This window comes from Dipodomys spectabilis, unplaced genomic scaffold, assembly GCF_019054845.1.
Source record: "Dipodomys spectabilis isolate Male_0828 unplaced genomic scaffold, ASM1905484v1 ptg000032l, whole genome shotgun sequence".
Taxonomy (NCBI): Eukaryota; Metazoa; Chordata; class Mammalia; order Rodentia; family Heteromyidae; genus Dipodomys; species Dipodomys spectabilis.
The window spans coordinates 30,462,051-30,480,551 of NW_024870709.1; the positions used below are offsets into that span (position 1 = coordinate 30,462,051).

General features: G+C 38.4%; 1 protein-coding gene across 1 annotated transcript in view; it reads right to left on the bottom strand.

The window, feature by feature from the left end:
- Positions 1-18,501, bottom strand: part of Morc1 (MORC family CW-type zinc finger 1) — a 133,238-nt gene that overhangs the window by 12,127 nt on the left and 102,610 nt on the right. Inside the window, exons 22-23 of the mRNA XM_042676862.1 lie at positions 6,644-6,713; positions 3,332-3,395 (exon numbers count right to left, since the gene is read on the bottom strand). Coding sequence (XP_042532796.1) covers positions 3,332-3,395; positions 6,644-6,713 — 134 coding nt within the window. The remainder of the gene's footprint in view (positions 1-3,331; positions 3,396-6,643; positions 6,714-18,501) is intronic.

Consider the following 18,501-nt stretch of genomic DNA (forward strand, 5'->3'; position numbering starts at 1 on the left):
AATGCTCATTAATTATAACTCCCTTAATGCTGAAATTTTACTGAGAAAATCTTTTATTTTATTTAATTTTACTTTAATGATACTGGAAATTCATGGTGATATTAGGAGTGGTGGTAAAATTCACAGAAGCAGAATGCTTTCTTCTCAGAACTGGTGGCTTTTATCAGCAATAATAGAATCTACTTCATAGAGTTGTGCTGAAATTAAATGGCAGATATAAAGAGCTTAGCCCATTGCTTAGCATCAGTAAGTACTCAGCAAGTAGTACCTAAAAATTGTTAGTATGATTATCCATATCATTTTCCTTGGGACCAAAGTAGGCTGAGGAGGTTCCCAGAGAGAGAAGTCCTTGCTTTGGATATTGGATTGTAATGGTGTTGTAAAAAATATTTTAGACATAGAGACCAAGAAAGTTTATTGGTAAAGCAAACCAAAGCAAAGGAAAGGAAAAGGCCGTATATACCCAGACATGCATGAGGGTGCATGTAAAGAGGAACACTGGCATCAAGGGTATTTAAGATAAAAAGGTAGGTTGAAGATTGATTTACATTCTCTTAGGTTGAGTGTTCCCCTTTGTTCTGGACACTTGGTATGCTTTTTATTTATTCTTGCTGTAAAACTGTGTAATAACTGGAACCTGTGGCATCGATGGTTACTTTCCTGGAATACACCTTAAACAAAGGATGGGTTTCACCAGAAGCTCATTTTAAGACAGATGTCCTTACTCAATATAAATAGTTTCCCTTTGTAAACACTTCTGTGATCAAAGGGGTCATTTGACTACATGTTTCATTCCCAGGATAAGTGTCTTTCTTTAAGATACTTTTATTTGCTTTCCAGAATTGAACTTGCCCATGTGGTCAAGTGGCACAGTCAAAATGAGGGAGTTTTTTGTTTTGTTTTTGCTTTTGTTTCTACTATATATTTCTGCTCAGTGAAGGAATGCAAAGCTTAAAGCAAAACAAAACAAAGAGAAACAAAAGCCAGTTCATTAAATTAAGCTATGCAGTGTTTGTCTCTGAGTCCCTGACTCCATTTTCCCATGTTTACTTCACCTGCCTCATGATTACTACTGTTAGTAATGTGTTTCTTAAATTCCTTCCCTTAAGATTGTTTAGATTGGATTGCAGTCTTAATATTTATATTGTGTTAATGAGTCAACAGTGCTACAAAAATATACATCTTTGGGACTAGGAAGGTGGCTCAGTGATAGAGTGATTGCCTTGCATGCATGAGGCCCTGGGTTCGATTCCTCAACAGATTCCCATAAGCAGAAAAAGCCGGAAGTGGTGCTATGGATCAAGTGGTAGAGCGCTATCCTTGAGCTGAAGTGCTGCGGGACAGCACCCAGGTACAGAGTTCAGGCCCATGAGCGACAAAAAATAAAATACAACTTCATAAAAGCAATGTGTGGGGGCTGGGAAGGTGGCTCAGTGGTAGAGTACTTGCCTTGCATGCTCGAGGCCCTGCGTTCGATTCCTCAGCACCACATAAGAAAAAAGCCGAAAGTGGTGCTGTGGCTCAAGTGGTAGAGCGCTAGCCTTAAGCTGAAGAGCTGAGGGACAGTGCCCAGGCCCAGAGTTCAGGCCCCACAACGGACCCAAAAACAAAAAAAAAAAGAAATGTGTGAAACACACACAATTATGTTTAGACGTTTGAATGTGTCAAATAAATACTGAACACTAACTATGAGGCAAGTGCCATTCTAAACACAAGGATGAACCCCATGGACTCTGTTCTATGGAGTGAATTCACTGACTGGAAAATGAAGAAAATGCTTAAATTAAAAATGGTGAAAATAAATAGATGATAGAAGGAGATATTATTGAATTCTTTAAAAGATATCCAACAGGATTCCTGATCTCATAGTAGAGTGTGACTGGTCTTTTGGGAATGAGTTTTCAGGAATGACTTCTCAGAGATTCTGATATAGACACAGGACACTGTTTCTGTCCAAATGAGGCTTGTTTACAATATGAGGATAGATGTCCAGTCGGATGATTCCATCTGACTGTGAAAGGCTGCTTGTGTGTCAAGGCATAAATGTCATTCAGCATATAATCACTGAAGATGAAGGAATTATGACGCAACCTGGTAACAGCCGCAGTGATTTGGTAAACATCTCCATTTGTCTGAGCATGTAGCAAGGCCCCAAAGAAGAAACCACTGAGCTAAATAAGACCGAATGCAAGAGCGATGGAGACTTGTACACAGGTTGTAGATAGAATTCAAATGAAGGAGGAAGCACAAAGAGACAGAAGGTCGTGTTAAAGCTGCAAGTAATTTAGAACTGCTGGGAAGCAAGATGGCAACTAAGGAGAGTGAAGGGAAGTTGCACCATGCTAAGGAATTTGCATTTGACTTTGAAGATGGTAGGGAGAAGGAGAGAGGTGGATTTGAGTGGAGGAGTCATTAACTCCCCTGTCAACACATTCGTGCAAATGAGAGCTCCTCTGTTGTTATTCCTGCCATTATTTCACGGTGTCTCTGGGCACAGTCTGTATGTCTGGAAGCAGCCTAGATAAGTTTGTAGAAGAGGTAAGTAGTTGTTTCCTTGAAAACATGTTTTTAAATTCTAAACGATATTGAAAATATTCAGAGATTGGGTTGGGAGAGATGGGGGAGGATAATGAAAGAGGTGATATCAATCAAGAAACATTATACTTATAAACTGATTTGTTGAATAGCAGCACCTTTGCACAACTACTTTTAAAAAGTGCATTGTGAGACAATCTGCAAGTTATTGGCTTAATTTAGCTGACGCCATATCCGTGTTTCAAACCACCATGTTGTATACCATAAATATATATAATTTTTCTATTAAAACAATGTGTATATAACAAGTAATAAGAAATAAAATGTTATTCACCAGAACAAAATAAATAGAAAATGAGCATTTTTCTTTTTTAAAAAAAGAAAACATCCAGTTGATTTTGAGAGTGACAAAATTCTCGTCAAGTACATTCTAGAATGTGAAGATTATAATTACATGTATGTTTAACAGTAAGTCAATGAGTCACACAGAAAAAAAATATCAGTTCATTAATTCATAGTCACCTTAGATTAAGTGTGACATTTTCAATACCTTAGCTATTGTGGCCATTTAAATTGCTTACTTGCCCGTTCTCTTTCATTTTTTTTCCCAGATCTTCACAAAAGAAATAAAACAGGCTGGGAAAAGGTGAATTTCTGCTCTTTATGTTGTAAAATGTGGTTCCGTTCTTATTGCCTTTGTTGCTATTATTATCTTTCTTCTTGTATTTAAACATTGATAATTACTTTTCAACACTATAATTTCACCCACTTGGAAGTTGTACAATTATACACTTACCTTTTCTGGTTAAGCAATGAAGATTTTCCTTTTATTGCTGGAATACCATTGTACTGCTTTTTTTCTTCAAAAAAGAAAACAGGCAAAAGCGAAGTCCATTACATTTTGATGTTCATGCAGTAAAATGAACCAAAAGAAATACTGGTTCATTAACTACTTATATATAAATATATGGTTAGACATCCATTTGTAAACTGTACCTATTTTAAAACTATCTGCAATATGTTCATAAAGACATTTATAATAATTTTAATAAAATATATAATATATATAATAATTGAAGAACCTGTGTGAGAACTTGTACTGTTTTACTGTGTTTATTACCAGAGTATAGAGGAGTGAACAGCTCTTCTTAACTGTCAAGACAACCACTAGTCTCCCTCTATTATCCCATGTGCTTTCATGCTAGGTTCAAGTTGAAAACATTTTGACAAATCTTAAATGAAAAAGTTCAACTTGTTTAAGGCAAGAACACACTTGTAGTTTCTAATTGAGCTTCTTATTCAGGAATCTCAGGATTATAGCTAAAGAGAGACTGATGGTTTGTTTCCAGTCCATAGTTCTAGTGCAGATCTCCAACCCTTGGATTGGCTAAGAGTATCTTGTGGACAGTATGAGCAATGATTCAACATATCTTTTATTTTTTTTTTTTATCTATTTGTATGACACTTTGTTATAACTGCCCACATATTTTGTTCTGCTAAGTACATTTGTTGTCAACAATTTCAGGGCTATTGAAGGCCAAGTAAGCAGAAAAGAGCATCAAGGGAAGCTTAAGTGATAGGTGAATAGCTGAGGACTTACTAAGCTCCTTCTTGAAAACTATAAAAGAGAATGGATAAACAGAGGTTTTCCAAGCACACAGTAGACACTACTGGTTTTACTGACTGATCTGCATTCAAAGTAATAAAAAATAAAATTAACAGCCAATGAACACATAATTATAATCATTTAAGAATATTTCACAATTTATTTCTGCCCAATCCAGAATATGTATTTAAAATTAAAAACAAATTTTAAGATTTATATTATAATTTTTTCAGCACAATTTGGAAATCTAACAGAACCACACTTGGAGGCACAGTAACAGTTAGATACAGCTTAAGAAAACATTTGCCTGGGGCTGGGAAGGTGGCTCAGTGGTAGAGCACTTGCCTTGTATGCTTAAGGCCCTTGGTTCGATTCCTCAGCACCACATAAGCAGAAAAAAAGCCGGAAGTGACGCTGTGGCTCAAGTGGTAGAGTGCTAGCCTTGAGCTGAAGAGCTGAGGGACAGCGCCCAGGCCCTGAGTTCAGGCCCCACGACTGGACCCAAAAACAAACAAACAAAAACAAAAACAAAAACATTTGCCTTTAAAATGAAAAGATTGTTACAAAAGAAATCCTGGTGTGGAACTGCAGATTATTTTAATTAAGATGAGCAAGAAAAAGTGTGATTTCTTAATAACTTAACTAAGGTATCCAAAAATAAAGTTGTGAATGAATGGCCAATATAGTTAGCAACAAAAATGAGGGAAGGGCTTATCACTACGAGTGAACACAATATGATGGAGTGGGTTGATAGACAGAAGGACTGGTAAAAATCAGTCTCAGCGAAGGATCAGAGACTCACCAAGGGGACTGTAACATTTTGAATAAAGACAATGGCAATGAAAATAACTCACACTGTCATTTGGGCCCAGTGATATGCTAAAATCAAAGAGCATATGCATAATACTAAAAATGTAATATATAATAAAGGAATCATAATGAGTTTAATTTGTTTCCAGGTTTTTTCTATCCAGGGAGATTACCATGAGCTTAGATACTGTAAAATGTCAACTCTGTTATAAATAAGTTCAAGTCTTAAGCTGAAACACAATGTATCCTATGAACTAGAAAGAATAAATACATTTGCTAAAATAGCCTCGGAAATGACATTGCCCCATTTGTTAGGAAATGGAAAGACTTGGAAAAAATTATATTAAGTGAAGTAAGCCAGGCCCAAAGAAACATAGGTCCCATGGTTTCCCTTATTTGCAATAACTAGCATATGTCTGAGATAAGCAGAAAAGCTCAGATAAGTTGATGTTAGGGGAATGAACCCCAAGATAAGTATTCAATTGTTTTTTGTTTTTGTTTTCCTTTCATACAATTGTTTCTACCATATTTATAAGATGATTTCTTTGTTGCTTTGTATGTCCCTCTCCCACGGTATAACCCCTGTTTTCATTGTATTTGATCTTGGTATAATTTGTGGAGGGGAAGGGAAAAACAAATCATTTAACTAGGGATACAGGTGGACCCATTGTAACAATGAGATGTACAAGTCGTTATGTCGAAAAAACGAACTTTACAACTTTGGTGGGGGGTGTGGGGGGAGGATCAGGTGAGGGGAGGGGAGGAGTATGAGAAGGGATGGGAAGGAGAAACAAAGAGGAGGCAACAATGCTTGATAAGAAATGTACTCATTATCTTGCCCATGTAATTGTAACTCCTCTGTATGGTATTCTCACAACAACAACAACAAAAAAAAAACAGCCTTGGAATCTCAGAGGAAACATGAAAAGCATTAAAGAATGAAAAATGCAAAATAGGGGCTGGAGGAAGTGGTTCATGCCTGAAGTCCCAGTTATCTGGGAGGTAGAGATTGGGAGAGTTAAGCTTTGAGGCCAGTGTAGGCCAAAAAAATAAGTTAACAAGAGTCCTATCTCATCCATCGAATGGCATGATGTTTCATAGTGGTTAACCAGTTACCAGGGAACATAGATAGGAGGATCATGGTTTAAGGCCAGTCCTAGATTAAAAAAAAAAAAATATGCATGTCTATATCAAAAAAAACTTAACAAAAGCAAGAAAAGTGTGAGGGTAATATAATTTTCAAAACTGTCCCTCAGCACTTCAGCTCAAGGCTAGTGCTCTACCACTTGAGCCATAGCGCCACTTCTGGCTTTTTCTGCTTATGTGGTGCTGAGGAATCGAACCCAGGGCCTCATGCATGCAAGGCAAGCACTCTACCACTGAGCCACCTTCCCAGCCCCCATATTTTGGGAAAATTGTATTCCTGATACAAATTCTCAGCAAAATACTAAATGGAACTCAGTGTGTAGAGAGTGGCAAGAGTCTGTGGGAATTCCCTACAGTGTAGCAGTTTGGGGAACACTGCTCTTGGCAAAGAAGGGGCTTCCCTAGCCCTAGCCCCACTTCTAGAACAACCAATCTTTGTAGGTACAAATTGCTGGCAAATTCCGATCTGTATGTCAGGTGTTGCATAAGGTACAGGGAAAATGGTCCAAGTATTAGGGCTAATCTATGCAAACTGGATATTTTTACCTCTGCTTAAAAGTGGAATCTCCTGTTTTTCTTGTTTCAAGGCAACATCAGTGTCATCTTCATCCAGAATCTGAAAAACAAGCTCTTTATTTAAAACTGTGTGTGTTGTGTTATAAAGGTTGGGCAAAGACCTTGCAAAATGGTGCTCATAGAGAAGGACAAAATCCTAACACTTTACGCACAGTAAGTTTGTGCACACCATTTGGAAGATGGAGAACTGTGGATGGAGAAAATGATAGTGTCATGCATCCCAAGATGACTGTTTAGCAGTGTCATTTTTACTCATCACTTCTGCAAGAAAATATTCTTGCATTTCTGTCAATATTTGTACAGACATTGTAAAACTTCACATTTTACAGGTTATAAGAATGTCTCCAACAAAGTCAAGTGATTCACCAGGAGCAACCGGAGAATGTGGAGGAGGCTATGACATGCTGATTGCTGCAAAGCAGACATAGAGTAGGAGCTCAACATCATGCAAGCCTGGGGAAGAATGCCCTAAAGCATGGTGGGTAAGCATGTAGGGATGGGTTTGGAGAGCTCATGTAGGGGAAGGAGAGTATCATCTTCTGACAGAACTCCAGGGAAGCTGCTAAAAGGGGCTCAGAACCTTAGTGTGTTGAGTGCAGAGGACTGGTGTCTGTGTGAGGTGGAGAACTGGAAGAGTAGAGACAGGATCTGCTCCCATTTGGGGCATTCTCTTAAGGTCAACTTTACAAGGGTCACATAAAACAAACTTAAGTTTTCAGAATACAGTTCTTTGGAAGAGAGACACACAGGAAAGGAAAGAGAAAAGGAGGGATGGAAAGAAAAAGAGAGAGGAGGGAATAGGAGGGGAGAAGGAGAGGAGAGGAAAGGTGTGGGGAGGAGAGGGGAGGAGAGAAGAGAAGAGGGGAACAGAGAGGGGAGGGGAGGGAAGATGAGAAAAATGTCCTTTTTATCTATTCTGTGTCTCTTATCTTGATATTTGGTGTAAGTCATGGAGATGCCAGGTTTTCTTACGCTTACTCGTGATATGGAGAGGATGATGTCAATCTACTTTTTCTTTTCCCTTCTCTCCCAGGAAACAAAGGAACATAACACTATGAAAACTGCTGTCAGCAAGCAGGTTAAATGGGCACATATGTAACCTAGCAATGAAATAACTGGGTAGCTGTCCATCATTGCCATTTTTTATTTCATCCAAATAGAAAGAGAAGCCTTGCAGGCAGGAGAAAATAAACCAAGCTGCTTTTAAGCTACTGTTCTTCAATATACTTTCATGCTTATATTATAAATAAATGCATACTTCCCAAAGTAATCAAAATGCATATTTTACAAAAATCTTGAAAGTGACTTTAAAATGTATACCTTACTTATTTCTGATAGCATAAAATTAAAATTCTCTTCTGCTGTGCTGACATTCGAGGAAAAGCTACATGACATTAAGTGTGCCAACCTAGACTACATAAGGGCTTTTGGAGGACAATTTTTTAAGTATGTAGATAGCATAGACTATTTCTACAACGGTTAACAGCAACCACATGAAGCACGACACATACTTTTTGTTTTAATCTGTGACAGTCCTATTTAAGATGTGAGAAAACATGTCTTCATTTTCTTTGGTGACTTTCTTTTTCTTATGATGAAATTAGACAAGACCTTGTCCAATGGAAGTGTAAAGGTTAATAAAGATGGCACTACTTCCAGCAGAGAACATTAACAGAGCTGCATGGAATCAATTATTCTTTCATTCTCTGTGTTTAGTTCTCTGCTTTGAGTTTTGTCTTGTTGGGGCTGCTTCTACTCAGCTGTCATATGCCTTCAAAGATGTCACTTGTCCACAGACTCATCATGTCTACCATAGAAGAGATGTCCTGTCTTTTCCTATCCTGTAGTTGCCTTATTCTTTAGATTGCATGTATACGCCGCCATCTGAAACATTTTTAGGTAAATTCACTCCCTACAGTGTTTTCTTTTGAATAGCTTTGCGTCACTATCTGATTTCCTAAGGTGCTGCCTTTTGCAACAGAGCAGTATAGCTGGGAAGGTGTGGAAGGGTTCATGATGAGGCAAGGCATGAAGTTATCTTTCTGATGACATTATTTGTATATTTTCACCTTTTTTTTTTTGCCAGTCATAGGGCCTGAACTCTGGGCCGGGCGCTGTCCCTCAGCTCTTCAGCTCAAGGCTGGCGCTCTACCACTTGAACCACACACGGTGCCACTTCTGGCTTTTTCTGCTTATGTGGTGCTGAGGAATCGAACCCAGGAACCCAGGGCCTCATGCATGCAAGGCAAGCATTCTACCACTGAGCCACCTTCCCAAAGAATATATATTTTTTTGTCGGTTGTGGGGCTTGAACCCTGGGCCTGGGCGCTGTTCCTCAGCTCTTCAGCTCAAGGCTAGCGCTCTACCACTTGAACCACTGTGCCACTTCCTATTTTCACATTTATAAGGTTTTTGCACCTATTTCATTATAGAAACATCCTTCAGTTCCTCAGATTTGTCTATAGTTTATGTTCTGCAGTTTCAGGATATCTTTTTTTTTTTCTCTTAATTACTTTTAAGTAGTTGTACCAAGGAATTCCATTTAACAAGTAGTATATGAAGACAATACATCCTAATCAGTCTCTCTCTCTTAAGATGCTTACCTAATCATGAAATAAACAGCACAGTAAATGAGATTACAGCTAAGACTTAACATGAGACTTAAGACACCTTAGTTGCAATTATGTTAATAATAAGCAGAGTAAGATTTGCCAGTTCTCCAAAAGGATGCAATGGGTCAAATCACACAACATGCACAGTTTTCTGTCTATTTAAGAAGATAAAATATCCTAAGTAAGTTAGAGAAAAAGAACATAGCAAAAAAAAAAAACAGCTGGTATAGCATCTATTTAAAGTGCTGTTAAGGAAACTTCAGAACTGGTTGATGCCTTTATCTCACTGCTTTCCTCCTATTCCTTTGTGGTTTATTCCCATCCAGCTTGGGTGCTGTCATCAGACTTGGAACAGGGACTAGATAAGCAAAAGCCTTTCTGCCAAATTCAGCAAGCCTTTCTGCTCTGCCTTTGCAGTTAACATTGTGACCTGGCCTCTCCCCTCTACTCATCCGTGTCTTCATTAAAATGGAGTTCCTGGTGTGGGTCTGACATTGCTATAGTTAAAGAGTTCAAAGTCTGCCTCCATGGGAAAAAAATTCTACAGAAGGAGAAAGATATTAAATAAATAAAAAGACAACTATGACCTAGAATGGCAGGTAATGTAAATTGTGTGAGGAAAATAACATACAGGAGAGAACAATGGATGTCCCCTGAGCAATCTAACGCAGTTTCTCTCTATCTCCACATCTTCTTTTTCTTCTCTTAAGTCATTTCTCATCAATATGCCACCCTCCTCCTCTCTTGATATATGCTATAGATTTGTGTCTCATCCCCCAGCCCCAGTCCTTCTCTATGTTTCCCCCTAGTATCTTGGACCGTGCTGCCTAAAATTGCAGTTCACATTTATCATATCGCAAAGATATCCTCCCATGCCTTCCCCTTGCTTGATTATCTCCTTAGCACTTACCAATATCTACCATACACTACATTTCACTTATTCATTTTGTCGGTGGTCTGACCCTCCACTACTATGACAGTCCCACGAGGGCAGGGAAGATGCTCTTCTTTGTTTTCCCCTTTTGGGTTCCCCATGCCTTGGATAGTAATTGACAACATATAGAATGAAGGAAGAAGCAAGTCAGGAAGACATGAGTTGGTGATAGTGCTGGTCGGGCTGGTATGGGTCTAGTAGAGTTGAGGGAGTAGACACAATAAAGCAAAAGGCTTAGTCTTCCATCACTCTCTTCTAGTCTGTTATTTTTCTTCTCGGAATTTATATTACCCAATATTAGATCACTTTTTTGTTTGATTGTTTTAAGACAGGTTCTCATTGGGTAACCCAGCCTTGAACTATGATCTTCCTTCCCTTGACTCGCAAGGGTTAGGATTACAAGCATGTACTACCAAACCTGACTTACATTCCATGTTTAACTTTTTTACTTATTGAATGCCTCTTAGGGTGTTGAAAGTCAAGGAAGGTCCACATAGCTATACAGATTGAAGTCAGCATGGCTATAAAGATTGAGAGGAGTAGTGACATTAAGAACTCAAGAAAGATCAGATCAGGTCAACTCAGGTCATGGGAACCACAGCATGAACCATGAACTCTGTTCTAAGAATAGAAGAGGCCACCAGAACATTCAGAGGAGGAGAATGGCAAAATATGTTTTGCCATTTATGCTTGAGATGGAATATTCAGATTTTTCAGATTGTGGAGGCCAAGAGGAACAGCGAGGCAATTCATAAGGCCATTGTGCTGCCCTGGAAGAGCTGGACAGGGTACTAGCTGCAGAAATGGTAGAACATGCTCCATATAGTACAGTTGATTCTGTAAGACCACCCATGGGCTGAAAGCAGAATGTGAAAGGGAGAAATTCAAGATGATTGGCAGATTTGAGACCAAGTAACTGAATGGTGGTTGCATATGTTCAGTTACAAGAGCATAAAGATGTCTCTTGAAATTATTTTCTCTTAGCGTCTATAACCCTGTATGTCTTGGCTCTTCCTATGCAATGATTCCTTTCTGTCTGCTCTCAAGTCTTATAAGAATCTGTTGAATTTTTATGAGGTCAAGCTATGGCTTCATCAACACCATCACTCCCAAATTTTTACCTTTGCTACAGCTTTTTCCACAGCACTCTTACATGTGAATATCTTGTTGACATTCCAAATTCTTAGTGTTTTTCTCTGACCTTTTTGGCCTTTCCCTTTGTTCCAAATTATCACTGCAACACTACTCTGATTATTCTGTCTTTAATACCCTTTACCAAGCTTTTTATTTTTTGTTCCCTTGTTTTCTTAAGCTACTATTTTCAGGCAACCCACATATGATTTTTTTTCTTTTTTGGTTGGTCCTGTGGCTTGAACTCTGGGCCTAGGTGCTATCCCTCAGCTCTGCAGCTCAAGGCTAGTGCTCTTCCACTTCAGCCACAGCGCCACTCCTGGTTTTCTGGTGGCTAATTGGAGATAAGAGTCTCATGGACTTTCCTGCCCGGGCTGGCTTTGAACTGGGATCCTCAGATCTCAATCTCCTTAGTAGCTAGGATTCCAGGCGTGAGCCACCAGTGCTCAGCTTATATGTAACTTTTTTGTGGTTAGTTTCTTCTGTCTCCAGTCCAAGCCATTTTTATAACCAGATTCATTTTTAAATCAAAGCGTTCATGGTTACATGTTTTTCCTCAAAAGCTTCCTGTAGCTTCTGCCTATTATCTCAAGCACATACTCATGCTCTGTCTGGCCTTCCTAACCCTTATCAGGGTGTGATTCTAAGTTATCTGAATATAACAAACATGCTCTGTTAGAGCCTAAATTTTCACTGCAGAATTTTCTAGAAGCACCACATATCCTCAGTTCAAAACTTTACCCACATAAATGCTACCTGGAAGGGCCTACTACTATCTAACTTTTTTAAATGGTTTATCTAATGTGTATTATTTTTAGAACAAATATAAACCCTACCCTTTCCAAAAAAGTCTTAATCTAGTAAATACTGATTTATCTTTATTTTTATTTATTTATTTATTTGCCAATCGTGAGGCTTGAACACTGGACCCTGAGTACTTTTTTGCTCAAGGCTCTACCACTTTGAGACACAGCGCTTCTTCCAGTTTTCTGGTGGCTAACTGGGGATAAAAGTCTCACAGGGACTTTTCTTCCCCAGATTGGCTTTGAACTATGATCCTTAGATCTCAGCCTCCTGAGTAGCTAGGATTACAGGCATGAGCCACCCGCATCCAGCGTACATAGGGATTTTTTTCCTAATAACTTCGGAATAACTATTAACAGTAAGGTGCATGCCATTTACTATCATTACTGCTGTTAATAGCAAAGCATCATATCCATGGAACCCAGGTAAGACTGAGTCCTATAGCAGCCTACATTCTTAAAGGCCATGATACTTGAAAGAAGAATTGAAAACTTGATTGCATATCTCCCAAACAAATCCAACTCTGCAAAGCACTACTGGAAATTGTCCCCGGAAATGGAGAAAAAAATTCATAATGCAAAAATAACCATTTAAAATTACCATTAAACAGCTATTTTAGACCTTGTTCAGCTGGTGGCTGCCTCATTCCTGTCTGTACACTTTCCCATCTGGCCTTTTCAGTTTGTGGCTCCTGCTTCTGAGATTACATACACTCCATCTCCCTTCTCAACACAATGTCACTCTTTAGTTCCTCTCTGCTACCAAGAAACTTTATCAACTCTGTCATTCTCCTGGAGTAAACAATAAAGGCTGACTTTGTCTTCTTTAGAAGTACAGGAGGGGACTTTAAAAAGTGCTTTACATTGCATGAGGAATTATTTTTATTCTATCACAATCAACCATCCCATTAATTCTCACAACAACCTTTAGAGTAGCAGTTATTGTTAATGTTTTCATTTAACCTGTAAGACAATGGAAGATCAAAACTTGTTATACCTGACAGGGTCTGAATGCAAAACAAGATCATCTCTGTCAGAATGTATCTTGTTTTGTTCCCCTAATTTAACGCTACTCATGGATTTGTAAAGCTGTCTTCCAATTTTCCTGTTTCTACAGAGCAGAGATCATACTTGGTCATTTTATTGTCCCTCAAAAGCTCTGACATGGTATTGAGGAATAAACTCATGATTGCTGGTAGTTCATGTACTTGCCCTTCACATTAAAATCATAATCACCAATGACATGTTCCCTTATGTCTGAGACTGTTTCACATACTGCTCTTCTGATGGTAACTTGATGACTTCCAGTAAGTTGATGACTAATGCTTTAGAAGCTAAGTATTCGTAAGTTGTCCTCCCAAGTCACTTGGGGTAGCTCTGATTTGCATCTTGTGAAAAAGCTGCCCATGAACCTTCTAATACTGTTAACAATCACAGAATTATATTAGTTCATAAGAGGCATCATCAGCCAGGGATAGAGACTAAGAAATGATCTGCTTTTCAAATTAAGGTAATTTCAATAATCTCAATCATGTTATTGTAACACCCAATGCATGTTATTGTAATACTAATTCAGTCTCCCCCGAGAACCCAAAAATGATGTAATGTTTATGCGTACACAGGGTGTTTATAGCTGCATTATGCTGTCACTTGTTGGTTTGATTTTTGGCCACTGTAAAGCAAAAATCTAAACCTGGACAACTCATTAGCTCATCCAGTATTCTTTTTTTGTTCACTTCAAGGAGGCTTTGACTATAATCCTAGGGATTCAGAGCAAATTGGCATCTTCTCTGACCTGGAACGAGCTTGTTTCAAAGTATGCCTCAAAGGGCTAACCAGCTGCAACTAGTAAGGTTAGCTCAGTTCTGAGATAGAGAAATGCTTCCATCCACTGGTCCCTTCGATCACACTTCTTTCTAGGGCCTCAGAAAGTGGTAAACTCCATCATAGGGGCTGGAGGTTACATCTTTCGTAAAACATCAGAGCCTCCTTTGCCAAACTCTTAAAAACTTGTACAAGGGATGACCTGACCAACAAGCTTTTTAAAATGTCTGTAGAATTGAACAATAAATTAAGTCCATCTGCCAATCTATTCTCAAGGCCAGATGCAAGTTAAAAAGAAGGAAGAGGAAGGGGAGATTTTTTTTAAAGGAGGAGAAGGAAAGGAGGAATAGAAGGAGAAGAAGGAAGGGCAGGAGGAGATGTAGGAGAAAAGAAGAAATAAAAAGAAATAATAATACAAGACAGCCCAAACCTAATCTAATATAACCACATCATAGGCATTCCTTCATTTCTTAGTAATAGGGGCTTTCTCTTATAATCAGAATATTAACTAAAAGATATTTTAAAATATCAATAAATGTCAAATATCAATATTGAGGAAAAAAAGCCAATATTGCTTCCTATTAGAATGAGACAATTTGTACATCAACCAGAGACTGTGTTCATTATGAAGGTGAATTAAAGCACATACACGTGCAATAAAAAGTTCTTTTATCATCAGACCTAAATTTCAACATATAATTCTTACTTGACTTCTCAAATTTTACTTTTCTCAAACTAAGTTTTCTTCCCATTATAATTTGCTTTCCCAACTATCTGTGGTGATGTGACCATCTAATTTTTTCTAGTTGTCTTTCAGAACAGATTTCCTAGGATGTTTTGTTTAAAGAACTGTTTCTTTTATTGTATCCTGTGACCTAACACAATGGATTGTTCTTACTCTTTAATAAGAACCTTGGTGATCTGGTGCCATTTCTTTATTTTCTTTTAATCTTTCTTGCTTCCACTAAGAATGGTTCAGCAAATGCTGATCTGATTGCATTACTTTTGAGAGCCACTGATAAGACCAGCTCCCACCTCAGTTCTCGAATGATATGGAGATTGAATGCCAAATTGTTGCTAGTACTGCAGTTTAATTGTCCATTAGGCACATAGAAGTGCAAGGGGGATTTAATTTAACAGAAAATGTTAGTTGACACAGGATTGTTCGGAGCACTGCTCCACTAACAGTGAGACTGCAGCAATATTTACTCAGACATTGATTTTCCTGGCAAAGGTTGGCATGGTTGGCATATCTATAAGAGGTACAATAAAATAATTTCTATTCCCTTCCCACTTGGGATTACCTGACACAAAAGTGTGGAAGTGCTTGAGACAAAAAACAGGTCAGAATATCAAGCATTCATTAAAAGAAAGAGAACATGTGTATTGAGCACTGAAGACAGGAAACAATATGAATTTCTAGAGGCCAAATGTAAGGCAACACACTCTCATGGGAAGGGTTTGTGGTAAGGTTATGACCACAATCACATTCCTAGAGTGATGCTGGACAAAAATAAAGGTGCTCCATTCCAGGATCCCAGAATTAATGTGGATCCTGTTGTCCGGATGATTGTATGAATTAATGTAGATCCTGTCGTCCAGATGGTTGCATGAGAGTCCAAGTTGATTAGATGACAAAAACAATGTGTTAAAGAAAAAAAAAAAGTACATAGTCCAGATGAAATTTTGGGTGGATAAAGGGAGAAAGTGGCTAAAGGGAAGTTAGCTTAAACTGAGCAAGGAATCAATGTTGTATTGGTCTTTGAAATGTTTAATTGATACATAAATATACTTATACTTAGTTTTATACTTAACTTATACTTAGTTTTAGTATAGTATTACTATACACACACATAGTATTACAACACATATAACCATGTGTACTGACCGAGTCATGACAATTAGCATTATTTACTTTTTTTTGTTGGTTGTGGGGCTTGAACTCTGGGCCTGGGCACTGTCCCTGAGCTCTTCAGTTCAAGGTGAGTGCTCTACCACTTGAGCCACAGTGCCATTCCAGTTTTCTGGTGGTTAATTGGAGATAAGAGTCTCATGGACTTTCCTGCCCAGGCTAACTTTGAACTGTGATCCTCAGACCTCAGCCTCCTAAGTACCTAGGCTTACAGGCGTGAGCTGCCAGCTCCCGGCTTATCATTCCTTTATATTAGGAACCTTCAAGCTCTTCTCCTCTAATTGTTTTGACACGTGCAATTTTGCCTCTAATTGTTTTGACACGTGCAATTTTGTGTTGTAGATTACTGATATCCTGTGGTATCATAAAACCTTATAACTACTTTTCCTCCTCCAACTGTATTTTGTACCCAATATCTACTCTGTCACTGATCCTTACCCATTCTAATGAGTGTTCTCTCCCTTTCTACTTCTATATGCATAACATTTTAGCTTTCAAAAATGAGTATGGCAATGAATGCAAGAAAAGCCTGGGAAAGCACCATACAAGCCCTGAGAGCCAATAACTGTCAACCCAGACTAATATACCCGGCAAAGCTAGCATTCACATTCGATGGAGAACTGAAAACTTTTAATAGCAATTAAGCCAGCATTACAAAGAATTCTAAGAGGGGGGACACAACATGAATAAAGCACCAGGAACTGGGACCTGCCCCAAACAGGCGTTACTCAAAGTCTAACTGAGCAAGCATAGGAGGAAAGGAAAGAAGAAAAACTTAGGAAAACGGAATGGCAGGGACAACAATGCATCTCTCTATACTTTCTCTTAATATAAATGGGCTGAATTCGCCAATTAAAAGAAAACGAACTGAGGACTGACTGGATCAGAAAACAAGACCCATCCATCTGTTGCCTTCAGGAGACCCACCTCTCAGCCAAACATACAAACAAACTCAGAGTGAAGGGGTGGAAAAGGATCTACCAATCAAATTCCCCCAATAAGAAAGCAGGTGTAGCTATCCTGATATCTGACAAAATAAACTTTTTATTAAAATCAGTACATAAAGACAAGGACGGACACTACATATTAATAAAGGGAACAATCCAAGAGGAGGATATAACCATCATCAACTTATATGCCCCAAATATTGGTGCACCCAGATATGTCAAACAAATACTCTCAAACTTACAGAATAAAATAGATCCCAATACGATAATACTAGGAGACTTTAACACGCCACTCTCACCAAAGGACAGGTCTACCAACCAGAGGACTGGCAAAGAAGCTACCGAATTAAGTGAGGCTATACTTCAAGCGGAATTAACTGACATCTACCGAGTATTTCACCCTAAAACAACACAGTACACATTCTTCTCAGCAGCTTATGGAACTTTCTCCAAAATAGACCATATCATAGTTCATGCAAGGAACTTAAGCAAATACAAAGGGATCGACATAATCCCCTGTATCCTATCTGACCACAGTGGAATCAAGCTAGCTCTCAATAACAAAGCATACCGCAGAAATTTCTCTAATACATGGAAATTGAACAGCACACTCCTTAACAAGGCCTGGGTAACAGAAGAGATCAGAGAAGAAATAAAGCATTTCCTACAACTCAATGAAAATGAAAACACCTCACAAAGAAACTTGTGGGACACAGCAAAAGCAGTCCTGAGGGGCAAATTTATTGCCCTCAGTGCCCACATCAAGAGAATGGAGACAGACCAAGTAAATAATCTCATGTTGCAATTAAAACAGCTAGAAAAACAAGAAAAAATGGGACCTAAAGCTACTAGATGAAGCCAGATAACCAAATTAAGAGCAGAGATTAACCAATTAGAAAATCAGAAAACCATAACCAAAATAAACCAAACAAAAAGCTGGTTCTTTGAAAAAGTAAACAAAATTGATGGCCCGTTGGCAAGATTAATTAAAAAAAGAAGAAAGGAAACCCATATTAATAGGATTAGGGATGCCACGGGACACATCACAACACTTACCCAAGATATCCAAACAATTCTAACAGACTACTTTCAAAAGCTATACTCTCTAAAGGAAGAAAATCTGGCGGAAATGGATACATTTTTAGAGAAATACAAGTTGCCCAAACTGAGCAAAGAAGAAGTTAACCAATTAAATAAGCCAATATTCTATAATGAGATACAGGAAGCTATCAAAAGTCTTCCAACAAAAAAAAGCCCAGGACCAGATGGATTCACAGCAGAATTCTATAAGACCTTTAAACAAGAACTAATACTCATACTCCTCAAGCTCTTCAGAGAAACAGAGAAGGAGGGAGCTATCCCAAACTCATTCTACGAAGCCAATATCACACTCATCCCCAAACCAGGCAAAGACCCAACCAAAAAGGAGAATTACAGGCCAATTTCCTTGACGAACACAGATGCAAAGATCCTTAACAAGATTCTAGCTAACAGAATCCAGAAACACATAAAAAAAATAATACACTATGACCAGGTAGGCTTCATCCCAGAGACACAGGGATGGTTTAACATACGTAAGTCAATAAATGTAATCCAACATATCAACAGAGCCAAGGTCAAGAATCACATGATTATTGCCACAGATGCAGAAAAGGCCTTTGATAA